This window comes from Engraulis encrasicolus, chromosome 21 (genome assembly GCF_034702125.1).
Source record: "Engraulis encrasicolus isolate BLACKSEA-1 chromosome 21, IST_EnEncr_1.0, whole genome shotgun sequence".
Classification (NCBI taxonomy): Eukaryota; Metazoa; Chordata; class Actinopteri; order Clupeiformes; family Engraulidae; genus Engraulis; species Engraulis encrasicolus.
This window is the reverse complement of record NC_085877.1, coordinates 19,383,624-19,410,432: the sequence shown is the minus strand read 5'-3', so window position 1 is coordinate 19,410,432 and position 26,809 is coordinate 19,383,624. Positions and strand designations below refer to the sequence as shown.

The 26,809-nt window shown below is 45.7% G+C and overlaps 1 protein-coding gene and 1 long non-coding RNA gene across 2 annotated transcripts in view; one reads left to right on the top strand and one right to left on the bottom strand.

Moving 5' to 3' along the window:
- The first annotated feature begins 1,863 nt into the window (after positions 1–1,863).
- On the top strand, positions 1,864–4,868 carry LOC134437609 (uncharacterized). The gene is made up of 3 exons (XR_010032441.1): positions 1,864–2,124; positions 4,110–4,133; positions 4,620–4,868. It is a non-coding gene; the product is annotated as an uncharacterized LOC134437609 (long non-coding RNA).
- An 11,170-nt stretch (positions 4,869–16,038) lies between these two features.
- The window catches only part of nlgn2a (neuroligin 2a), a 401,365-nt gene continuing 390,594 nt past the window's right edge, over positions 16,039–26,809 (bottom strand). The window contains exons 8-11 of the mRNA XM_063186334.1: positions 26,127–26,286; positions 20,703–21,069; positions 17,897–18,053; positions 16,039–16,779 (exon numbers count right to left, since the gene is read on the bottom strand). Coding sequence (XP_063042404.1) covers positions 16,039–16,779; positions 17,897–18,053; positions 20,703–21,069; positions 26,127–26,286 — 1,425 coding nt within the window. The remainder of the gene's footprint in view (positions 16,780–17,896; positions 18,054–20,702; positions 21,070–26,126; positions 26,287–26,809) is intronic.

Sequence of the window (26,809 nt, the reverse complement as noted above, 5' to 3'; positions counted from 1 at the left end):
CTGCTTTCCCGTACACTTTCACATACACGTGCGTCTGCCGCTCCACGTAGGGCATACGCTACGTCATGCACTGGGCATCGGCCCCAACGTCGGACTGGGCATCGGCCCCAACGTCGGACTGGGCATCGGCCCCAACGTCGGACTGGGCTCTGGCCCCAACGTCGGACTGGGCTCTGGCCCCGACGTCGGACTGGGCTCTGGCCCCGACGATGGACTGGGCTCTGGCCCCGACGATGGACTGGGCTCTGGCCCCGACGATGGACTGGGCTCTGGACCCGGCGACGGTATTGGCCCCGACGACGGACTGGGCATCGGCCCCGACATTGGACTGGGCATCGGCCCCAACGTCATCCTGGGCCGGCGACTCTACATCATCCTGGGCCGGCGACTCTACATCATCCTGGGCCGGCGACTCTACATCATCCTGGGCCGGCGACTCTACATCATCCTGGGCCGGCGACTCTACATCACCCTGGGCCGGCGACTCTACATCACCCTGGGCCGGCGACTCTACATCACCCTGGGCCGGCGACTCTACATCACCCTGGGCCGGCGACTCTACATCACCCTGGGCCGGCGACTCAACATCACCCTGGGCCGGCGCCTCAGGGCTCGTGCATCAACGGCACACCTCAGCATTGCCCTGGGCTGTCGCACCTCAACTCCACGGCTCAACACCACGGCTCAACATCACAACTCGGCATCACAATGGGCCATCACCTCAGCATCGCACTGGGCTGTCGCCCCAACTTTAACGCCAGTCACCTGGTTGTATCGGTATCCTCATCCATCCTGCATGACAAACTTATCGCAGCTACCCACTGGTAGCGAGTAGGAGTTTATGTCTATTTTGATATGCCCTTTTTGTTCTGGTGCCGTTATTCAGGGATGTTTCAGTTTTCTGCTCTGTCCCTCTCAGGTCTCGATAACCGGCTCTCCAACTCTCCTCTGTCGTAAGCTCGCACTTTCTGCATTCTCCTGACTAAGGTGCCACCCTTTGTTTATTGCTAGTCCAGTCATGCAGTTACCGCAAGTTGTCTCTCTCAACCAACCAGGCCACTGCCTGTGTCAATGCCTGCTTTGCACAAGCATTCACCGCGCCACACCGCGTAGGTGTTTATCATAACTGACATGGTGTCATTATTCTTGGTCGAGACGTCTTCTTGGTGTTTCATTCATTGTTCGTTTCAGCTACAAGCTCTGCTCTCTCCCTCTCTTAGGTCATGATTACCAGTTGTCTGCCGATTCTCCTCTGTTTTAACCTGACCTTTCTGCTATCCTGGCCGAGGTGCTTGTCTTTTAATGTTAGCCACTCATGCTTTGTCTAAAGCTGTCTCTCTCACCACTCTGGGCAGACGCTCGCATAGTGCAGGCTTTCAGCCGCTGGTCGTCCGACACATGTGCGTCTTGCATTCGGCTCATTCCTCGCTTTGTCATCTGGCTCAGTGTACTGTTTCTGTTCTGTTAACTCTGTTTCGTTCTTCTCGTTCCTCGCCCAAGAGGTATAGCACGCTCGTTCAGAATCGGCGTGGCCACCACGGCCGCTAAGCGGGGTCTGTCCCCTACTGCGATCAAGGCGCTGGGCCGTTGGTCGTCTGGCGCATACGCTTCCTGCAATTGCCTCACTCCTCATCACGTCATTGAAGCATGCTATATCTGGTCTGTAACTTTGTTTTCTATTCTCATTTCTGGTGACGGTGGTATTTTGCTGCACCGGCGGCATTCACTCTATCTCTTGGGGGGCTATCGCTCCGGTCACCCGGTCATGTCTGTATTCTATCCTTCTCTCATCTATCAGATCGCTTTTATAGTGGTCTGTAAGCCTGTTATCTCTATATTTTGTAACATTGAACCAGCCTGGCTAGTTGCCATGGTTGTTTATCCATGATGTCAACTATCATACCATATATTATAGCCTACATTCATTCATCCATCCATTCATTTACTCATTCATCACCATGTTCTACTCTCTCTCCTAGGTCACGATTCCGGCTCTCTACCTACTGTCATAATCTAAGTTTTCAGCGCTCTCCTGACCAAGGTGCATCTATCAATCAAATCATAACGCTCTGCTGTGTCTCTGCTCTCAGCGCATCCGCGCCATGTCTTCTCGCATAGCCTAAGGTACCGATATTATCATCATCACCATCATCATCACAGGCTTCATGCCTCCGCTAGACCACCGCCCATAAACTTAAGCCTTAGAACATCCCTATCATTTATAATCTCATTTAATCTATCATCATTTGTCTTCCAACCTATCACCTATCACTTATCACTCATCATCATCATTATTATTATTACCTCCGCCAGGAGGTTATGTGATCGCCTGGGTTTGTGTGTGTGTTCGTTATTGTATGTTCGCACTGCTATTTCACAGCCTGCCACAAGGTGGCCGGGTGAGCACTGAGCACATGTGGAACATAACACGGAAAGGGGCGGGGGGGGGTCCACTCTAGTGTTATCAGTACAAGCTGCCCAACCACATTATCCAAGCTCACAAGGTGGCCGAGGTGAATTGAGCTATGACAGGGCGTGCCTGCGAGGTGGATTGATGGACAGTGACCACAGCCAGAATGTAGGCTATTACGCGCATATTTGCTGTGCCTACGTGGCTGCGTAGCCAATAGCACACCAAATGATATATAATAATAATAATATACAATATGGCACACACACATATCGTCGCAGAGTGTTTGCCCTGTCAACCAAATCAGCTTTCGCGGAGTTAATTGTTCTCCGAGTGTTTCCTTGCTCAGTTGAAGTTCACGAAGGCTGGAGATAATATTAATAACGGCGAATAGTGGTATAACAGACAGACCGCGCCAAGGAGGGAAAGGTACCCGGTTCACTACAGGCTACATGAAAGGTTAATCAAAGTTGTGCTGCGACAGTCACCACAAAGCCAGGCAGACAGAATGCACACAGAACGCGCGGATTTGCTGTGCCTGCATGGCTGAAGCCAGGTGCGTGGGTAGCCAATAGCACCAAAACATAATGTAGCCTAATCAATGTAATCAATCAGGGTGATGCATATCGTCGCAGCTTTCGCGGAGTGTTTTCCCTGTCAACCAAATCAGCTTTCTCTCGTCTGTCCAGTTGAAGATTGTAGCCTACAAATGTAGGCTAGGTGAACTGGATCCTTGGCGCTGTTCCTAACTGTTCACCGCCCTATTTTTTTTTATTTTTTAATCCACCCTTCGTAGGCATATCGTCGCAGCTTTCTCGGAGTTTATTGTTCTCCGAGTTTTTCCCTGTCAACAAATCACCCTTGTCTCGTCTGTCCAGTTGAAGTTTGTCAGTTAAAGCAAGCCTTTTGCTTAACAGCATGCGAAACACAGACTGGTTCTTCTAGCCTGGCTACTTTACAAATAATGAATGAATATTGAACGAGTGGAGAAATTAATAACGACGAACAGTTTAATCGTTTGAAGTGAGTATACTGAAGTGAGTATACTGTATATTCGAGCATTTTTTGAAGTGGGTATACTGTATATATTTATGCCATTCAAAATAATGAATCAATCAATTTCAAGTGGGTAGGCCTACTGAAGCCCCTAAAATTTAGAAGTGGGTATACTCCGTATACCTGCGTTCTACGTACGTAGACTAGGGCCTACACCACTGCATTTAAGGTTAATCATGTTAACAGACCACAGTTAATCAAGGACATGGTAGGTCTAGCCTAATTAGGCCCTATACAAAAAGACAGATATAATTTGGTTACAACTTCACTGTTTAATTATCTGACCACACTAATGGTGTATAAACCTGCATAAATGACACCACATCATCACACAAATAGGCTATCCTATGTGTCTAAAAACAAACTGAACGTCCTTGGCGGAGGTCTGCACACTCTGGGTGCATTTCTAGTTATCATTGTCATCATTGTCGTCATTGTCATCATTATCATCATCATCATCATCATCATCATCATTGTCATCATTATCATTATCATCATCACCATCATCATCATTGTCATCATTATCATCATCATTGTTATCATCATCATCATCATTATCATCATCATCATCATCATCACCTATCATCCTTCATCTTCCGTCTATCATCAATCAATCATCTAACTAACTTTTCATGTCTTTCAGATGGTGTCTCCTTGTAAGCGGTAGGTGAGTTCACTTCTAATCTCTATTTTGGGGCAGGCTACGCCCGCCTCCATCTCCGCTGGAGGATATGCTGTCCTACCCCGGAGTTCAACGCGAAGACGGGAACCTTCGCCAAACAGATTCATGCATTTTGTATCAAGTGTAATTGTTCGCCAAACGGATTCATGCATTTTTGTATCATGTCTATTGTTCAATAAATGTTAATAATGTTCATTTGCCTCTCGAGTCTTCATGGTAGAAATGGGAGCTTGCGTAAATTCTACCAGGGAGACTCGAATTTCTCGGCTGTCAAACTTACTAGGCTAACCATCCAATCTCCCTTTTGACAGATCATACATGCGTCATCATTGCCCAGGGTCGTCAACCAATCCCAACGCGAGATTTGGAAATCCCCGTAACGCATCACTCATGCACCGTTCCCTCTCAGCCAATGGATCGCATTCACGTTTGTTTAAAAATCAGTCACTCATTCTGTTCTCTGCTTTCCAGTTAAGCCGAATTTGAAGCCACCACCACCCCTCCGTCCACCGTCACCAGTGGTTCCCGTCTGTTAGGGGGCAGGCTACGCCCGCCTCCATCTCCGCTGGAGGATATGCTGTCCTACCCCGGAGTTCAACGCGAAGACGGGAACCTTCGCCAAACAGATTCATGCATTTTGTATCAAGTGTAATTGTTCGCCAAACGGATTCATGCATTTTTGTATCATGTCTATTGTTCAATAAATGTTAATAACGTTCATTTGCCTCTCGAGTCTTCATGGTAGAAATTATACTTTACTATGTATTGAGTAGGGGGCCCTTTCAGATGACTTTATCCTGGGGCCCATGCAGTGAAAGCTGTCAGCGGCCCTGCTTCTGCTGCTCTATATCAAACGTGATATACTGTACTGTACTGCATAATGCAATGGAGGCTATACACTGTACCCCAGTGCATGGGAACCACCTCAATGGCAACTAGCTGCATTCTCAGCTGTATTCTTCTCAAAGCCCCCCTAGGGCTTCCCAACGCCTCCTGGGAGGCTGTAGCGCCCCTGTATAATATGAAAATAATTTCCTCATTTCATGTTTTCTAATGTATGTATGATTGCTGGGGCTAGGTGGAGCAAGACAAGGTTGGCATTAGTATCAAAACTTGATATATATACCCATCGCCTGTGATGGCAACCACCTGCTGGGCTGTGTTAGCTGAGAAATGTGGAGCAAGCGGAGAGCAACTCAGAAAATGACTTCAACGAGCATCGTTCCCACTGGAATACTTCTGCAGGCCCGCCGACCGGGGTGGGACAAAGGGGTATGTTGTCCTGGGCCCGGGGAGATATAGGGGGGCCCTCTACTCTACTCTACTCTACTCTACTCTACTCTACTCTACTCTACCCTACCCTACTCTACTCTACTATATATTGGGTAGGGGGCCCTTTCGGATGACTTTGTCCTGGGGCCCAGCGGACGCTGTCAGTGGCCCTGCTTCTGCTCCATATCAAACGTGATATACTGTACATACTGCATAATGCAATGGAGGCTATACACTGTACCCAGTACATGGGAACCACCTGCTGTGACTGCTTAAACACGTGGAGCCAGAGGAGAGAGCAGGCCCATGGACACGGGTGGGACAAACGGGTATGTCGTCCTGGGCCCAGGGAGACACGGAGCCCAGAATTGGGTCCCCCTTACATTGTATGTATTGGGCAGGGGGTCCTTTCAGATAAATTTTGTCCTGGGCCCAGCAAAAGCTGTCAGCGGCCCTGGAAGAGAGGATGAGAGGACGACTCACTGTGCCTTCAACTTAGCATCGCTCCTGCAGGAATAGCCTTTCTACTGCTGCTTCATATCAAACATACTATACATGTCATGTAATGGGAGGGGGGCTACTAGTACGCTGCAGTGCACCAATACACTGCCTGAGATGGGAGCCACCTGCTGTGCTGTGTTTGCTAAGGATATGTGGAGCAAAGAGAAGACTGCTGTGTGGAGGGGGGAGGACAGGCATTCGCTGTCAAATGTGAAATACTACAGCACGGATATGCACACATGCACACACACACACACAGACAGACACACATACACACATACACACGCACACACACACATGCACGCACACACACACACACACACACACACACACACACACACACACACACACACACACACACACACACACACACACACACACACACACACACACACACACACGCACGCACACGCACACAAACACAAACACATCACACACACACTCACTATCAAAAGTGATATACTATAGCACCAATCCCTACAGGATTTATTAGAGCAAGGCAGCCACGTTATCACTGCACAGCGTGGGCTGCGACTAGAGAAGGAATGTGCAATAATTTGACCCAGCATTAGTGCCCTCTAGTGGCCTACTACACATTTGGAAACAAAGACTGAAAATTCTGGTGAAGTACAGACATGCAGCCACACAATAGAATGCAAGTGCCATATTTTCTGTTTGCGACTTACTTGAAATTGTAATAAGCATTTGGATGTGTGTTTAATTAGTTTATGATCTCATCAGAGACAAACAGACTCCAAACAGATCCTAAGGATGTGGATTCCATGGTGTCCCGATGACAACAAAGCAAATAAATTTGTTTTAAATGGTGTCAGGCATGAGTGGTGGTGCCCAAGTGCAAAGTACTGTAAAGTGTCAACATTGGGTGTCAACATTGAATTTCTCCAAAAGAAACATGCATGTCAAGAAGTAGCCTACTATTACTGAAGCACATCATATTTCTCTCTGGGAATAGGGGTATACTCATGATTGTGGGTACATTTTGAGACATTAATGGCTGCATTATGAATTATTTTGAGTGGACAATAAATTGAACTGGTCATATAAGTTGTAAACTGGCTACTTGTCAGTTTTCTACTTTTCAAAGTTAATTTTCTTTAATGTTGTCCCATAAAAAGGTGTACTTACAAATCTGCAGTGTGTGCAGGTGTGTACTCACTTCTGTGATACACTGTATATAGATACAGAGTACAAGCTCCTCGCTCCTAACACTCGGACCAAAAGTGATGAACAAAAATGTTTTCAAGCTTCAGTCGCTTACAACTTAACTCCTTTGGATATCATCAAACAATTTCAGTTAAGTGTGCGGAAGCTCACTTCATTTGTGAAGTTGGTGGATGCTGTCAGACGAAACAAACAAAGAAAGAAAGGACACAGATTTTCTCTCTGGCTATGAATGTTTTTAATGTCTCCAGGTCGGAATCACAGCATACAAGTGTGTAATAACTTCTAAATTAAACAGAAATATCATCACCTTATTTATATACTTTTTTTCAACTTTTCATTTTTTTGTAATAATTGTCTCTTTTTTTAAATCCATTATTAACATGGTTCTCATCTCAAGTCTTGGGTTTTCTGATTTTCAACAAAGAAAGTATGTCACGAGAACAACAGATGCAACTTCAGTATGTTTTTTCTCTTTTTTTAGCCCAGGTGTTTGATCCTGCAGGTAAAAGAGGTGTGGTCATGGCTTGTGGGGGGTGGGGGTTGATGTCATGTGCTTCTGCCTGCTCCAATGAACAGGCTTGTATGCTACTGATCCATCTTACTGTTGCCCTGCACTACACTGCACTATTTCCATGGTAATGCAGCACACTGAGCGCATCCTGTCTTTCTTGTGTTCCAAATATCCCCACTGACAACAAAACTGTTGATAAAAATATTATTTCACTAAGACCTTTTATTCCATAATTATCTGATGTTTTTATCATCCCTTTTTTATCATCACTCTGTCTCTTTGTCACGCATATTCCACACAATAGCGCACACGCACACACACACATCAAACACGCACACACAAACACATCAAATCAAATCATATCCTTGACACCTGACCTTCTCTGGCAAACGGCACCCTGGCTCTCTAAGCAGGCAGTGCCTTCTCCTATTTCCTGCAGACGCCTCCCACCACAAAAAGGCTCTGACCAATGCGGCATGATGTTTTGACCAGTTTGTTTGTTAAGCATCACAACTCCTGAATCTGCTTGACAGTGCAGTGCAGAGTGCCAACGAACGACTTCTCCTGGACCGGGATCGAAAACCAGCCCGGGCATTTTTGGCATAGACTGGATTTTTCTATGATATTAGGATTAGTTCAGTCCACTGTCTATATTAAAGACAGACCAATGGACCACCATATCTAAATTGAGGGGCTGTTCTCTAAGGGGAAAAAAACAGTGTTCGGCCCCCTGAGGACTGTCGGCCCTCCGGGAAAATGTCCTGTATGCCCCAGATTACCAGTCCAGCCCTGCAACGAACGACTTCTCCCGTCGCTTATGGTAATCTCCTGTAGGAGGAGAGGGTATGACCCGCGCTGCTTGATGTTTTGACCAGCTCGTAGCCCTGAGCCACAGTATCTGATTGGCATCCATGTTTGTCCCTATGTCCCGTGCCAAGGTCTTCCACCATCTGGCAATTTGACTTGTGTTTACCTCCTTAAGCACTTTTGGAAGTCCCCAAGCACACACATGCTCACGTACCTGCACCCGCACCCGCACCCGCACGCACGCCCAAACACACACACACACACACACACACACACACACACACACACACACACACACACACACACACACACACACACACACACACACACACACACACACACACACACACACACACACACACACACACACACACATACGAATGCTGACACAAATGCAATTTCAGTGCCAAGGCTTTGCCAAGACCTGCCTATCTATATACACCGCGTTCCACATTATTACGCAAATGACATTTTTTGCCGTTTTCCCAAATAATCAATAGAAATGACAGTCGTCATATTTTTCAAGTCATCAGCCATTAGAGTACAATTTTAAACGTTTTTGAATGAACCTTCCAATGACATCGGTATTTTTTAAAATAATAAAAAACTTAAAATGCCCAAAATGCTCTGTTCCAATTAATTACGCAAAACAGTTTTGTAGTGTTGTAATCCAAATTTCTTTCTTTTTTTTCCCATTTACATCAAAACAGTTGGCATTTGGTACCTTCAATACATTTCAATGTTCAAAACTTTGCTATAAGCTGTAACTGGAATGCTGCATTTAATATTGAAGTGATGGAATTGCATGGTAGTTATGGAAGCCCAGATATCCTTGCTGCTTTGATCTCAGCTGTTTTTGTTTGTTTGGTCGGGTGACCCACACTTCACTCTTCAATATACCCGTAGATTTCCATGCCACGTTTAGGTGCTTTGGAGATGATGACATTCTAACTCACCAGACATAACATCCCATTCATTTTCAATGGGGTTTTATGTCTGGTGAGTTAAAATGTCGATACCACCAAAGCACCTAAACGTGGCATGGAAATCTATGGGTATATTGAAGAGTGAAGTGTGGGTCACCAGACCAAACAAACAAAAACAGTTGAGAGCAAAGCATCAAGGATATCTGGGCTTCCATAACTCCCATGCAATGCCCTGCCATTTACTTCAATGTTGAAGGCAGCATTCCAGTTACTAAGACAAAGAGGTTATCATCAAGTATTGAACATTGAAATGTAATTTAGAAGGTACAAAAATCCAACAGTGTTGATGTAAATGGGAAACAAAGAAAGAAATTTGGATTACAACACTACAAAACTACTTTGCGTAATAATGTGGAACAGAGCATTTTAAGTTTTTTATTACTTAAAAAATACCGTTATCATTGGAAGGTTCATTCAAAAACGTTTTAATTGTACTCTAATGGCGGATGACTTGAAAATTATGACGACTGTCATTTGCATTGATTATTTGGGGAAACAGCGAAAAATGTCAGTTGCATAATAATGTGGAACGTGGTGTATACAACCTGTCAATGGGTCTAATATAGAGCAGTCTGACTAAGCTTAAAGCAATGCTAAGTAATTTTCTTATTTAGTCTCTCCCTAAGTTCTGTCTGAATAAATGACTTCTTTCATGAACCTTCACGTCAAGATGCTACATATTAGGTTAATGGCATATTTGTGGATTCACAATGTTACCATACAAAATGAACATCCAGATGTCCCCCGACCACCTTACGTAATCTAACCAAAAATAAGCTAACATGAAAAGGACATCATTGTTCTTTAAGTAGTCCAAACTGGCCATAGCCAGTCAGAACAACGGTCATAAGGGTCTAGGGGTAACCACTTCAGAAGTTGCACCTGTTGTCTCGTTGACGTAACGTAAGTTATTCATTCACTCGAGAAAAAAAAAAATAAACAAACAAGAAAACTGAATATTTACAAATATTTTTTTTGTTTTGTTTTGTTTGTCGTCTTGTTTCTTACACTTAAAAATGTACAGTTTGGGTTGTCCTCCTCAGCGTCTGTCTCTTCCTGTCTTACGTACACGTGTTGTCCACCAGAAAGCTGTTTCAGGCCGTTAGCAGGCGGGAATTAAATGTCCCTACTGACCACAGTCCGCAGTAGTTCCCCTTTAATACATGTGTAAGCGTACAAAACAGACCGATAAAAGAACAGACAAACAAAAACAAAACAACAAAAACAAAAAAACAAAGCTTTCTTCTGTTGTTGTAGACGTAACGCTTGTTGTAGACATAAACATTGTTTGTTTGCAGGCGTAACAATGTTCGTTGCAGACATAACGCTGTTTGTTGTAGACGTTGTTGTGACGTTGTTTCGTACAGACGTACAGTAACATGGTTCATGGTTCTGTTGCTTAGTGTTAGTTCGTCTCCAGCAATCACAAACATGAATGATTTTTTTGAATAAAGTTCGATTAAATCCACTTGTTCGAGGCATAGCTGTATATATCCGACTGCGCTCTGGATGGTATCTGTCAGCTGACGAGCATTGAAACTCTGCTCGTTTAGGCCCACGACTTCACTTGCCATTTTCCTTTTGAAATGTCTCTTTAAAATAGTCAGTCCGACAAGTGAAGTCTCACGATCGCCTCATAGTTGCTAACCTCTCCTCACAGACTTTGTTGTGTAAAGCACCAAAAAAATGTCGCCCCCAATTCTTCCCATTGTGTCAATCATAGGAGAAAATAAACACCACCAGTGCCTATTGATAAACAAAGACATCGTCACCCTTTTCTGTAGGCTAGAGGTACCTAATCCATGCCTTCAACTTTCAGATACAAAAGATATTAAGCTGAAGCCCCCTAAGTCCCCCTGTGCCCAAAATACCACAAATTACAACACATATGTATAAACATTTGGAGCAAAACAAACAAACAAGCAAAAAAAAAACTGATTTAAAGACAAAATTAAAAGTATAACTTGTTAATCATCCAGTGGTGTGTGTGTGTGTTTGTGTGTGTGTGTGTGTGTGTGTGTGTGTGTGTGTGTGTGTGTGTGTGTGTGTGTGTGTGTGTGTGTGTAACACCATGAAACCTTTTTTTTTTTACATTTTCTCTAAATCTTTAATTGTTGGATTTCATCGCCAGACGATAATTCCTCAATCAATATCTATCCTCCAGTTACTGTACGTCGTCTGCCCTTGTGCCTATACTTTCTAGCTCCTCCTTCCATCCAGGAATCAAAGAAGGACTCTAGGGAGGACACAGGAATCATGCTCCATGTACAGCGTACTCAGCTAATCAGGGATCTCGCCTCATCCCTCTATCCTTATACCCTCACCTTGGAGTTGGAGGATAGATATTGAGATTCACACAGCGGGTTCTGAAAAAAAAGAGTGGATTAGTGCCACCTTGTGGTCACACTGTAGAAGGCCCCATTAGAAATGCTGCCAGCAGACGTCTGTCTGCCAACACAGGCAGTCAGGCGTATCGTCTGATTGGTTAGCATCTGACATGCCAAACGGATTACATCAAAGCCACCGAATGAGAATTAAATAAACAGTCTGATTATAAATGTGCTTCACTCCTATGTCATAATTATGAGACCGCATGGAGATAGATGAACAAAAACAGTAGATTGATCGATAGATAGGCAGATATGTAGATAGATGGTATGAAAATAAGAAAAATTAAAATAACTCAGAAATGACAAGAACCTCCTATGTTTCATTCTTCTGCATATCTCTCTCTCTCTCTCTCTCTCTCTCTCTCTCTCTCTGGTGCATCAGTCCCTTTCTCCCACACTATGTCTATGTGTTGTAATTAATGCTGGTTCTGGGAGAGAGTGCTGACAAGCAGCTATTTTTTAAGCAAGCACGCGCACACACACACACACACACACACACACACGCCCGTGCACACACACACACACACTCCCGTGCACGCACGCACGCACACACGGACGCTCGCACACTCTCTCACACCCATCTCTCCGGATGTTTCTGCATGCATATTCTGTTTGATGAACCAACGAGTGTGTGTGTGTGTGTGTGTGTGTGTGTGTGTGTGTGTGTGTGTGTGTGTGTGTGTGTGTGTGTGTGTGTGTGTGTGTGTGTGTGTGAATGTGTGTGTGTGTGTGTGTGTGATATGAAAAAAAGACAGCTATTTTAAGGGTATGTGGAATGGAAAACCAGGACAAATCACTCTGACTATGTACAATGAAGCCTACATTTTACACAATCAAGAATGGCCTTCCTTTACAAATAACAGACACATTTATAACACCACATACACACACATGAGAATGTGCACATGCGCACAAGCATGTGCACACACGCACACACGTACACACACACACACACATACACACACTACAGCTACAACTGCAGATTCTAGAAGATTCTAGCATTTATCATCTACTGTATGGGACTACAATGGGGGCCCTGTCCCACGCCCATAATGTGAAGTATAATATAGCACCATTATGAAACTGTACTGTCAGCCCACAGCCATAAGTGAAGGACAGACAGAAGGAAAGACAGAAAAAAAAAACCATGAACAGCATGGAGTCAACACACGGCAAAGACGTGGGTGGCTGAGGAGAGAAACGGAGAGATGGAGAGATGGAGAGATGGATAGCGACAGAGAGGGAGAGGAAGATAGAGACATAGAGATAGTGAGCAGAAGGTAGAGTGATGAATAGAGAGAGAGAGAGAGAGAGAGAGAGAGAGAGAGAGAGAGAGAGAGAGAGAGAGAGAGAGAGAGAGAGAGAGAGAGAGAAGGGAGAGAGAAGGAGAGATATATAGAGACAGTGAGTGAGAGAGAGAGAGAAAGAGAAAGAGAGAGAGAGAGAGAAGGAGAGAGATAGATAGATATATAGACAAAGTGAGTGAGAGAGAGAGAGATGGTGAGAGAGAGAGAGAGAGAGAGAGATGGTGAGAGATAGAGAGAGAGAGATGATGGAGAGAGAGAGAGAGAGAGAGATGATGGAGAGAGAGAGAGAGAGAGAGATGATGGAGGATGGCTTGAGGCCAGAGTGTGACTCTCAGTGATGCTGATGCAGCGACAGCACAAGGATGAGATCTTCACTGCCACATCAAGTCACAGGGATGTGTGATGTGTGTGTGTGTGTGTGTGTGTGTATGTGTGTGTGTGTGTGTGTGTGTGTGTGTGTGTGTGTGTGTGTGTGTGTGTGTGTGTGTGTGTGTGTGTGTGTGTGTGCGCGCGCGCACACATGCGTGGTGTTTGCTCATCCGTGTATGTTTCTCGTGTGGATCTATATGCCTTTGTGTGTGTGTGTGTGTGGCTATGTGCGTGCGTGTGTGTGTGTATGCATGCGTATGTGTGTGTGTGTGCCTGAATGTGTGTGTGTGCGCGTGCGTGCATGTATGTTTCTGAGTGTGGGCCTATATGCCTCTGTGTGTGTGAATGTGTGCGTTCAGTATGTGTGCGTGCATGCGTCTCAATGTGTGTGGTGTTTTTATAAGTGTGTGCGCAAGAGTGTGTGTCTGTTGATGTCTGTAAAGTTCCACAGAGAACAGTAAAGTCATATACGGCTCACTGATCAGTAGGAGATGAGAAGTAAGCCACAAATAAAAATAACAACAACAAAAATAAACAGCGATGAAAAAAACAAACACCTTTCACTCAGTGTCAGGATTCTTTTTCTCGTTCTCTTGTTTCAGGTTCCAAAAATAAAGTCATGCATAGATCCCGCTGAGAAAAAAAAGGATTCTTGTTTTTTTTTTTAGACTCGCACTGCCTCCGTCTACCTTTGTATACATATAACAGCGTGTCTCTCGGTATATTCATAAACATCTGAAAGATGATATTGGGCGAACTCAATGAAAAAAAAGAAAGGAAAAACAAAAAACTCAACTCAATAGAGACAGAGAGATATGACGGTTAAAAGTGATTTTGGCACTGGTGGGCAATAAGAAAGAAACAAAAAAAAGACAAAATATTTAATATTTTGTTCCCAATGCAACTGACTTCTGCTTCTTTCTGGAACCCTCATTTAAAATAGGGGTTGCAATACACATCTTGGCACCAAGCTTGCTGACCGAAAAAAAAAAACCAAACAAACAAACAAAAAAACACAATGTCAAGCAATCTATTTTTTTCATATATATATCTATCTATACATATATATAGCATTTTAAATCCAGTCATATGAATGTTTTTTGTTTTTTTTCTTCCAAATGTTCATATTATACTGTGTGTATATAAAAAATAAGCTACTCCAAAGTTTCAAATTTATGGGAGATTGTTGTCGGGTATGGTGCTACAGATACAGGTTAACAAGGGAAGAAGGGAGGGGGGGATGGGGGTGGGAGAGAGGGAGGGAGGGGTGGATGTATAGAAAAGTGGAATTGGCATGAAAAAAGAGGAGAAGAAGAAGGAGGAGGAGAACATGGAGGGGGAAAAATGGAGGGATTATGAAAAAATGAAGAGAGATGTCACTGTCACCTCAAGAGAGAACGATAGAGAAAAAAGTTCCCTTGTTTTTCTTTTTTTGTTGTTGTTTTTTTCTCTTTTCTCCTTCCGCCTCCATTTGAGAGAAAGAGTGCGAGACACGCCTCACAAGACACCTCCTCATAGAGAGGTTCCTTGTCAGATGTAGGGTGCAGAATCTGCGTCTACACAGCGCTTAAGAGTTTGTATGTGTGTGTATTCATGGGTGTGTGTGAATGTCCACACACACAGTCATGTTGTGTTGTGTGTGTGTGTGAGTGTGAGTGTGTGTGTGTGTGTGTGTGTGTGTTCTTCTTCAGCATTTGCAACGGATGATCTGAAAAAAAAAATCCAAAAATATGAAAACTCCTCCCCTTCCATGCGAGTGACGTTAGTTCAGTTCAAGTCAGTTCCTTAAGCTGCCATCGGGTGGCACTGTTTGTCCACATAAGTGGAGAGGAGGAGCAGAGAGGAGATGGGAGATGAGAGGATCAACAGAGCGTTTTTTTGTGTTTTTAGTCACATGCACATGATTCTACACGACAACATGTCGGTCGGTCAATCGGCTGGTCGAAAAACGTTTTGTATTTTTTTAGCGTGTGCATGTGATGTACGGTAGCTCTGTTGCCCTTGTTATCAATGTATTTTTTCCCTTCAGTGGTGCTGCATGTGGGAATGACGGTACAAAGAGATCCACAGGACGGTATTTCAGAAGAGATAGTGATATGTGAGATAAAGGTTCATAAATGAGGTGTAGCCAAGGTACGAACGGAGGGATGGGGGCAACGAGAGGCAGAGAAAAAGGAGGAAACGGAAGAGTGTCACAGAAGAGTGAAGAGGATAGGAGTAAGGTGTCCTTTCCTGTTTTAAACTGCAGAGGGCACTGTGTAGGGCACGTTTTGCGTTTTCTTTCTGTTTTGTGTTTTTTTTTCTCTTCAAATGGGACGCAAGGAGGGAATGCAACCTGTGGTAGAAGAAGAAAAGGGATACCTTTTGCGTAGGAGGTTCAAGAAAAAGGGACCAGTGTAAAAGGAATCGGTGGAGGAGAGTAGGAGGGTACTCCAGCTGGCTTGTGTGGGTAGTCTTGGGGGGGTGGGGGGGGTGGGGGGTGGGTGGGCGTGGTGTGTGTGTGTCTGGGGAAGGGGGGGGGGGGGGCGAATGGGCATCAAGCGGGCATGGGGGGGGGTGCTACTATACCCGGGTGGTGGAGTGAGGGTGGGGCAAGGTGTTGTTGTGGCCGGCGGTGGCGGGGAAGGTGTTGAACGCGTGCAGCGGCTGCATGCCGGTGATGGAGCTGGGGATCATGGTGATGGTGTTGGGCGTCATCAGGGGCACGTCGTCCGGCGCCCGCCGCAGCGCCAGCGTGTAGTCGGGCGGGCACGCGGGGCGCAGGATGTCGTGCGGCCGCAGCGGCTCCATGTCGTGGTGGGCGTCCAGGTGCTCGGCCTGCTTCATCTGCATGGACATGATCTCCTCCTCCTGACTGTGCGCCAGATCGTTGGCGCCGCCGATGCCGCCGCCGATGCCCACGCCCAGCCCGCCGATGCCCATGCCCATGCCCATCCCCATGCCCCGCTGCGGGGACAGCCGGTGCCGCCGCATCTCGTGCCGCTTGTCCCGCTTGTAGTAGAGCGCGGCGAAGGCCAGGATGTTGAGGAAGAGCAGCGAGGCGCCCACCGCCACCGTCACGCTCAGCTCCGTGGAGTAGTCGCGCGTGTCGTCCGGGAACGGCGAGATGCGAGGGCGCTCGGAGCTGTCCGGGTCGTCCGGAGGGTAGGTGGGGTAGGGCTGGCGGGTGGGCCGGGTCCCTCCGGGGCCGGTGCCGGGCCGGGACCAGGACGGGGTGCTGCCCGGCGGCAGTTTGGTGGTGCGGGTGATGATTTCCTCATGCAGGCTGTGGAGGTGGGGCACGAGCTCTAGCCAGAAGGCCACCTTAGAGTAGAGAAGAGTAGAGAAGAGTAGAGTAGATTATTACATATAATACACAACAACAAAATAGAGTAGAATAGGCTCTTGTGTAGTGTTTCTCAACGGGGGGGCGGTGAGAAGCCCTAGGGGGCGCATTGAGAATACAGGGGGATACAGTTGAGAGGGGGTAGTGCTTAGTTATCATTGGGGGCATTAGTTCATATAACTTGTTTTAATACTAAGGGAGTGTTGACGGGGTTGATGAGGTCAAAGGGGTGTTGGGAGGCTTAGGATGAGGTTCAGGCGCGTTTGTTCAAAAAAGGTTGAGAACCACTGCTCTAGTATAAAGTAAAATAGAGGGCACACGAAGCAGAGAAGAGCAGCCGTGCTCCAATGGTTAGGGAGTTGGGTTTTCAATCTGGGGGTTGTAGGTTTGAATCCCACCAAACCTCTTCCTACACCTCCTGAAGCCCCTTGAGCAAGGCACCTAACCCCACATTGCTCCAGGGACTGTAACCAGTACCCTGAAAAATAATAACTGTAAGTCGTTTTGGAGGGTCATCTCAGTATAATGCAAGTTAGTAAGTAACTAAGTAAGTAGAGTAGAGAGAGGAATAGAATACACTGAACTTTATTAAATTACAACAAAAATGAATAGAATCGGCTCTTGTTTACAGTGGAATAGAATAGAGTGCAGGATGTGGAGGTGAGAAGGACCAGCTCTAGCCTGACTTTAGAGTCTAGCAGAATAGAATAGAATAGAATAGAATAGAATACTTTGTAGAAAAGAACAGAAGTGAGTTGAACAACATGCCTTCTATGTTCTATGTACACCCTTAGGGCCTCTGCACATCAGCTCCACCAAAGTGCAGAGCACTGCTCCGCAAAAGTTCAATTCCATTGTTTTCAATACAAGCCCACCAGTGGACAGTCGCGGATGTCGGTTGCCGATTAGGGGCGACTTCGATTTTGAGATTGAGTATCCATGCTTTGCCATGGTGAAATTGTTGCGGAGCTAATCAAAATTGTCGGAACCGATGTGCGGAGGCCCTTAGAATGTTGCAGAATGCTTTTTGTCACAGTGTACACACGTGGAGGTACAACGCTACAAAAAATAAATGTAGTGGTGCTAAGGGGTCACCTTGTTGGCTCGGTAGTTGTCTCGGATGCGCGGCTTGAGGCCGATGTGCAGGTACTGCTTGTCCTTGGAGTTGAACTTGGTCCAGATCACCTCCTCGAAACGGTTGGGCTTGGTGTGGATGAACTTGGTGTCCTGTGGCACGGGCAGGTTGGGGTCCCTGAGAGCGAGAGAGAGAGAGAGAGAGAGAGAGAGAGAGAGAGAGAGAGAGAACAGAAGAGAAGAGAGAGGAAAAGTCAAAAGACAATCAGACAACTGCACTGGAAGAAAGAGTACAGCAGCATAATAGTGTCGATACTATTCAATACTATTGAACATACTGATACTGAAGAAAATGTAGCCTATAGGTGTCCCGTAACATATGCACTTAATATACTTCTGTATATTGTATTTCACACATCATAAATGCACACATATATGTATGCAGTTGTTAAGAAATGCATATTTGTCTCCATTCTTATCAGTGTGTGTGCGTGCGTGCGTGCGTGCGTGCGTGCGTGCGCGTGTGTGTGTGTGCGTGCGTGCGTGCGTGCGTGCGTGCGTGCGCGTGTGTGTGTGTGTGTGCGCGCGTGCGTGTGTGTGTGCGCGTGTGTGCGCGCACGCGCGTGTGTATTCCAGTTAAGTGGTGACTCTGAGTGCCTCCCGTCTCCAATCTCCTCTGTGGGGGACATCCATCCATTCTGATCCCATGCTAACATTCAAAGGCACTCAAGGGGAGATTCCATGCTACGCTAACACTCAAAGGCACACAGGGGAAGAACACAGAGATATGAGATCGAGGAGGGATGGATGGATGGAGCTCTTTTGAATGTTTTAATACTGTAGGATCCTTCTGAACAGTCTCAAGGCCTTAAAATCATGTTTTTCCCGAAACTCTTTCACAGGCTGTTGAAGTTGTAATAGGGGCAATGGAGAATTTGCTTCGTCACCCTCTATAAGCTATAATTGGGCGGAGCAAGTTACTGTCGGACAGGGGTGAGGAACCTTTTTCATTTGAAGGGCCACGTCAAATTCATCCGAGGGCCGTATTATGAACACAAACCAGGATTTCCCCCTGCACTTTAGGCATTTATTGAAGGCAGCCACCTTTAAAACAGACCCCACCTTCTCTAGGTCCACGTTTACAAAACATTTCATATTTCATGTGAAGCTGCATAACATTACATTGGGGGCCAGATAAAACGACCTCAAGGGCAACAAACGGCCCTCGCACCCTTGCTGTAGGAGGACTGGGCTTGTTTCTCTGTAGTTCTATGTTAGTTACAACTACCAAATAAAACATTACTTAGTGTTGCTTTAAGTTCCCCCTATTTCCTTTGCGATTAATAAAGCATCTCTACTGTGAAAGACTTTGAAGGGGAGCTCCAACTCTATATCAAATAGTGTGAATTTTACTGTAATGAGAAGGTATTCCTGTAGTATTAAAAAAATATCCCATACAGTACCACATGATGCAACACAAGTCCTAGTCTTTCAGTTGAAAATACAGAACAAGTATCGGGATGGGTGGACGTGTATATTTTTCTGACTTTGCTTTCAAAAGAAGTAAGGAGGATATTTTCCAATATAGTTAAGGTAAGGTACAGTATGTTCATCATATTGACCTTGCTTTCGAAAAGAGTGTGGGAGAAAAATACTATTTTCCAATGAAGCAAGGGAAGGTAAGGCAAGGCAAGGTACGGTGCAGTCAGAGGCAGACTTTCTATCAGATAAACCTAGGCAATTGCCTAGGGCCCAGATCAGATATGTCCTCCAGAGGGGCCCCAACTGTCACACCAGTAGCGGTAAACACACATACAAAAAAATAGGCTGGATCTTAATCTGTCACTTACATAAAGTAATCAAAGATATATATGAGACAAAACACTAAAATAGCACCAAAACACAGAATTTTATTTGTATGTAATGATTTTTTAAGGCTCCATGTTTATATTTCGCCTAGGGCCCCAAAATGGCTAGATCCGCCCCTGTGTGCAGTAAAGTTTCACTAGAGGCTCCAGAGCAAGCTCGCTCACACTGAGAATATACGGAGGAAAAGATTCACTGCTCTCAGTCTCCCTGCAAATGCATTATTCATTGAGAACTTTCTCAAACAACCTAGCGAGCGAGTACAGCTTATATAAATGGTAGAAAAATGCTAACGCTAGCAAAAAATGCACAAATGTATGCGAGCACAGATTAAAGGGGGAAACACAGGGGTGATATTTCGGAATATGTGAAGCAACTTTCATCCACGCATTGCATTACGTCGCGTTAAATTACACTGCATGTAGCATTTGCTATTTGGCTTCATTAGCAACAACACACCAAAAAAAAAAACATCCGTTAAGGGCAACGCTAACGCTAGAGTAAAAAGGAATACATTATTCTAAAAATAAGTATTTTAACACATAAAATATTAAATGCTATGTCCTAAATTAACGAGGATGTAGCAACGAGTGCACTACTACTATCACTACTACACTTTAACATACCGGTAGTTAAGAGTCATGACCACATCCCTAGCATGACACACACACACACACACACACACACACACACACACACACACACACACACACACACACACACACACACACACACACACACACACAAAGCAATGATAGCACCCATAACAATGCACAGCACCCCCCCCCCCCACCACACACACACACACACACACACACACACTCACACAAACACGCACACACTCACCCAGTCTTGGCGAAGTTGGTCCAGTACGTCATGACCACGGCGCTCAGCATGACACACACACACACACACACACACACACACACACACACACACACACACACACACACACACTCACCCAGTCTTGGCGAAGTTGGTCCAGTACGTCATGACCACGGCGCTCAGCATGACGTCGTTCTTGGAGAAGTTGCATGGGAACAGGTCCGTAGCGCCGACCATGGGCACGCCGAAGACGTAGGGGATCTCGTCGCCGTGTGCCGCGTCCGCCCACTCGGGCCGCGTCTCCGTCTGGCAGTGGTGGTAGAAGGTGTAGAAGTAGACGGGCGACTGGAACTCGGCGTGCAGCTTGGCGGTGGCCACCGCCGGCGCCACCCACTGGTGGTCGGTGAACAGCGCGAGGAGAGTCTTGCGGCGCATCTCGCCGTTGTCGCGGTCCGCCCAGTCCGTGTACATGAACTTGATGGTCTCCCTGAGGATATCTTTACCTTGGAAGAAGTGGGGGGGTTTATTATAAGAAAGGATGACCCACGAGAAAAAAGCAGAGATATAGTATACGGATAGATAGATAGATAGATAGATAGATAGATAGATAGATAGATAGATAGATAGATAGATAGATAGATAGATAGATAGATAGATAGATAGATAGATAGATAGAACAGTGCAGACAGACACGCAAATAGGCAGGAAGATAAATAGATAGTCCATGTATATAGTTTGCGTGTGTGTGTGTGTGCTTGTCCGAGCATGCGTGTTTGTGCGTGTGCATACTGTATGTGTATGTGTATGAGTTTGTGTGAATGTGTGTGTGTTGCATTGCAATTTGAAGTGAAGCCTTGCTCAGTGTCCTGTGTGCTGCTACGGATCACAGCTGCCACATCCATGAAGTGCCCAGCACGACATGCTTTTGCCTGATTGCAAAACAGCAGGCGGAACACTCCGGAACACTCCTAGCATTCTACAGTGTGAAGTACATGCTGATGAGCACGAGGCCTTCACTCACTCGCACGCACGCGCACACACAAATATAGACCAAAAACATTCACACACGCACACACGCACACACACACACCCTATTCACCCCCGCTGGAGTGACAGACAATAAGCCTTTCCCTCAGGTATGAGGACAGAGCACAGAAAAACTCCCTCAATTGACGGGAACAGAGCACCATATCAGCCCTTACAGTACATTACGTAGCATGACATTACATTACATTTAGCTTAGTGTTTCTCAAGGGGGGTGGTGAAGCCCCCCAGGGGGCGTTGGGGAGCTCTATGGGGGCGTTGAGAGGGACCGGTGCTTAGTTGTCATTGGGGGCATTAGTTAATTTAACTCTTGGCACAAACCCAGCACCTCAACGCTCTAGTTCGGGCATGGGAGGCACAGCACAATATAGCACTGAGCTAAAGGGCCAGTCCGATAGCTCAGTGCTAGCGATACTCTACGTATGAAGCTTCAGGAGGGAACTTAACTAATGTTCCACGGCACACTCGGCTAGTTGGACCTTTATTAAATTCTGGCCACAGTAAGCAGTGCCTCAAAAGTGATTTTTCTCTTCATATGGCTATTTGGATGCCCTTCGTTAATGATTACCTGTTTCTACTAAACTTTGACTCATGACCCAGTGAGGCATTAGCCTTGCGCACCATCCTACATACTTCCGCCAAGAGTCTTGGCTCCGTACTACGTCTGGTACCTCTTTTCTGTGGAGCGATATTGAACGGCAGGATTTGGGCTGTGTTCTGACAGTCATATGTTGTAATTCTATCCTACGGTAGGATGTTGTGTCAGACATGTCTGTTAATCGGTCCAACATCGCCAAAGATAGACGACAGACATGTTTGTTCAATAACTTATCCTGATTTTTCCAAAAAATTCCTTCCCGCTTCCTGCAATAGCGTCAGATCAAACAACCTCTAGACCATGAATACGAAATGAAATGGTAGTATTATGGGATGGTCTGGACCGGGATAGTGAAGCATTCCCTTCTCCTTTTTTGTATTTGCATTGTATTCTAATATGTGAAAATTAGCATCCACAAAGTTTGCCACTGTCCTCTAGTGTCGAGATGAAGAAAGTGCCACACTGTAGCCTGTCTCAGTCCAAGTAAGGAAGGAGGGGAAGAGATGACTACGTGCCAAGATTCTGGGAGGGAGGACGACAGAAGTGATTCTGTGCAACCTTATTAGGTATTCACAGTGCACTTTAGCTCAGGTTAATTCTCCATTGTTGAGAAGCTGCCAGCGTCCATGACTTTCTTTTCTTTCCTCTTTTTTTCCCTCCCCTTTCTTTCTCATTTCACTGGGAAGTGTGAGACGATATGTCGCTGCCCATTTGCCAATTTTAAATGCACTCCTAATGTGAGACGAATTGCCCTTGGTGATGGAGGTAAATTGCATTTCGACAGGGCAGCCGGTGCGAGACAGACAGACAGACAGAGTCGTATGGAGTGGGAACTGCATGCAAGCCAAGGGTGTATGTGTATACGTGAGAGAACTGGCACCTCTCTCTGCTATTCTCAGAGTCCATTCAAAAAGCAGAGGAGCGGAGCGGAGAAGAGAGCACTGCTTGCCGCTAACTGGCTATACGCTATGCATTGCTAGGCCTTCTAACTGACACTAACTGAATAGCATTTGCTAAATAGGTACCACACTGTGCTTTGTTTTTAAGCTAACTAGGCTAACTTGCCAAGTATTACAACAGGCTACAGTTTTTTACCATTATTTTGAGTCTTTAGATTTTGACTTAACATAACATCAGCTGATTTTAAAGCACGTCACACATCAACATCCCATTGACCCTCTGATGAAGTATACCGTCGAAACATGTCAGGTAAAAGATAAAACTTTTACATGTCTTAAGTAAAAGAAAATCTAAAGTGTTGAGTTATTAGCCTAGTAAACTGGCCGAACCCACATTTATACATTTATCATTTATGCCTCTTTGTCGTTTGCCCGTTTCACTGTAATCCAAACTAGCAAGAAGCAACAGGAAATCTCTGTCTGTGTTACTCTCTGCTACCGCCTCTGACATCGACGTCTGAAAGTGTTGTTAAGGGAAGCTGGCACCAGACAAAGGGGTGGGGGGTGGGGATGTCTGTTGTTGAACTCAGAGCAGATTGAATATGAAATATTCACCGAGCCTAAGAGTGTTTTGACTCGCCTTGTTCGGGACAATACATAATGCACTCCCTTGTCAACGGCAACGTGTGTTTTTGGAGGTAGAGGAGGGGTGAATGCGTAGAGCGGTTGCTTGGGTGAAGCAGATGTGAATCTGAAAATGTGTCATTCTCTCAGGCCGGCTAATTCATGAAAAAAAAATCCAATTCGACAATGAATTTACGTTACTTTTGAATTCCACTGGTTTGGATTTAGAGAGGTGTTTATTGCTTAGAGCTTTTGCTTGGGTGAAGTGGTTGTGAATCTTAAATGTGTCATACTGTCAATCAGTAACCCTTTCATGCAGAGTCACTCTGGTACTTAAAGGTGCACTGTGTAGGATGATGGCCAGAGTAGCCATTGCAACTTTGCTGCTCATTGAAAATATGCTGCCTACTGCCATGTTTAATATTTCTATGAATATTTACTAAGGCTTTACAAAGGCTTAAATGCTAAAGTAATACTTACAAGTGTGACCAAAGTATAGTAAGTTTTGTAAGTTTAAATGTCTATTTCTGGAAATTCAAAGTGGCGGACCATGGAGAAGCTCCCCCTTTTTCATGTTTGAAAAGTGCAATTTTTCCAGTCATAATGAATACTTAGAATTTGATGGTAGTGTTAAGTATTAGTGGAAAACGTAACATATCTGAATGGGCAGCATGGATTCTGGAAATAAACCACTAAAATATTACACAGTGCACCTTTAAGACTCTTGGTAATGTCTTGGTAATTTTATTGTGATGTAGTTCAGGTCTTTTATGAAACAGTGGGGGTAGGATCACCAGCGACCCCATCTATATTAAAGGGCTATGCCTGGGCCATTTTTTGGTTCCAATCTAGCTGTGGACTAGCCTCGCGCGCCATCCTACGTACTTTCGCCAAGAGACTTGGCTCCGTACTAGTCTGGGGATTGTTTTCTGGGGAGCGATTTCAGCGGCAGGATCTTGCCGGCCAATCCTCCCAAGAAAACAGCCAATAAGCGAATAAGCACCCCACGTGGGGGCGCAAGGGGGAGGACGCTTGTGACGATGACTTAAACGTCTGCACCAGAGCCATTGGTCTGTGCTATGTTGTTGTTGTTGTTGAGTAACTGTCTGTGATTGGGTGAGAGCTGTCCAATCATTCCAAACCATAACTGAGTGCAAACTTCCTGCTTCCTGCAATCGCTTCAGATCACACAACCCCCAGACCATGAATATGAAATTAGTAAAAATTAGTATTATTAGTAAATGGTAGTATTATGGGATGGTCAGGACCAGGCTAGCTGTGGACATGAGTGGGCTGTCTTGCACCACTCAAATCTGAAGAGGCCATTGCCTGCACCCTTACCCCCCCCCCTTCCAGTGACCCCACGAAGGCTAATAGCGTAATGAGTGCTTGGGGGCTTTAAGTGCTGTCTCGTCATGCATGTTCAAGGCCTTTTGGAGTTTGGTTTTACATTCCAAATTGCACAGTAATTGAATCTTGTCAATCTGTCCAAATCTTGAGCGACCTACCCATAGTCGGCACGCACGCACGATCACACAGACACACACGCTCCCACGCACGCACGCACGCACGCACGCACGCACGCACGCACGCACGCACGCACGCACGCACGCACGCACGCACGCACGCACGCACGCACGCACGCACGCACGCACGCACGCACCATTTTGCCCTCCAAGCCACTTCAGCCCATCTTTTTTTCTTCTTTTTTTCCCTTTCAGTGATTCAAGATGATTTGGGTGGTGAAAGGCTGTTAAAATTTCAGTGCTCCCAACGGCCAATCAAATTACATCACTTATCCCTTTTCTACGCTCCAAAAGCAAAAAGCTTTTGATTGATTGGTTGAAGAGTTGGCAATAGCTTGTTCTGAGCTGTTATGTTCTTTTTCTCCCTTGATGCCGGGGCTGAATGCTGCAGCGGAGTGTTCCTTCAGGTTAAACTTAGAGAGTATTGGCACTTCAAGGTGTGTGTGTGTGTGTGTGTGTGTGTGTGTGTGTGTGTGTGTGTGTGTGTGTGTGTGTGTGTGTGTGTGTGTGTGTGTGTGTGTGTGTGTGCAGGCCTGCCGACAGGGGGGACAAACGGGTATGTTGTCCTGGGCCCATGAGGATAGGGGGCCCAGAATTGGGTCCCCATTACATTGGTATGTATTGGGTTGGGGGTCCTTTCAGATGACTTTGTCCCGGGCCCAGCTAAAGCTGTCAGCGGCCCTGTGTATGAGTGTGTGTGTATGTGTATGTGAGTGCGTGTATTGGCGTATGCACTTTCTTTCTGTGTTCACAGGCATATATTAGTGTAGGTGCACAAAAAGAAGTGTGTAGTGCGTGTGCACTTTCTGTGTGAGTTTCTGTGTCTGATTGTTGATGTGAGTACGTATATGGGAAAAAGTTATCCTCACCCTCTGGGTATCCGTAAAGATTGTCGACAAAGTTGGAAATGGTGTAGTCGAATGCGGCAGCCGTGATTCCCTCCTCGCTCTCTGAGCCGCCATCGTCCACAAACTTCAGGCCCTCGCCTTGGTTCACGCCAATCAGGAAGTCGTAGTTCAGGAACTCCCCCTGGTGGTGAAACGGGGAATAGAAATAAATCACACTGCTGACGGTACCTTAACTTTCGGAAAAATTATTGACACTACCTCCAAACTTTTGGAACTATTAAAGACACTGCCTCCAAACTTTTGGAACTATTAAAGACACTGCCTCCAAACTTTTGGAACAAAAAAACTGTTCTGGGCTGCACTTCCCAAAAACAAAAGTAGTACTTCAACCTAAGTAGCCTGGCATGACCCGCCCATAATACTGTACTCTTCTTCATTCATATTCATGCTCTGTAGGAGACCTTACAAAATGCCATTTTTTTCCTAAGCCCCCCACATTTGGGCTTGCATGCCCAACCCCGGGGACCCCGGTTCGAGTCGGGCCGGTGGCATTTCCCGATCCTCCCCTGTCTCTCTGTCCCATTCGCTTCCTGTCACCATCTTCGACTGTCCTGTCAAATAAAGGCATAAAGCCCCTAAAAAAATATAACACACCTTACCTGGCAAGTGCGTTGGAGATGATCACAAAAAAATCTATAAACCTT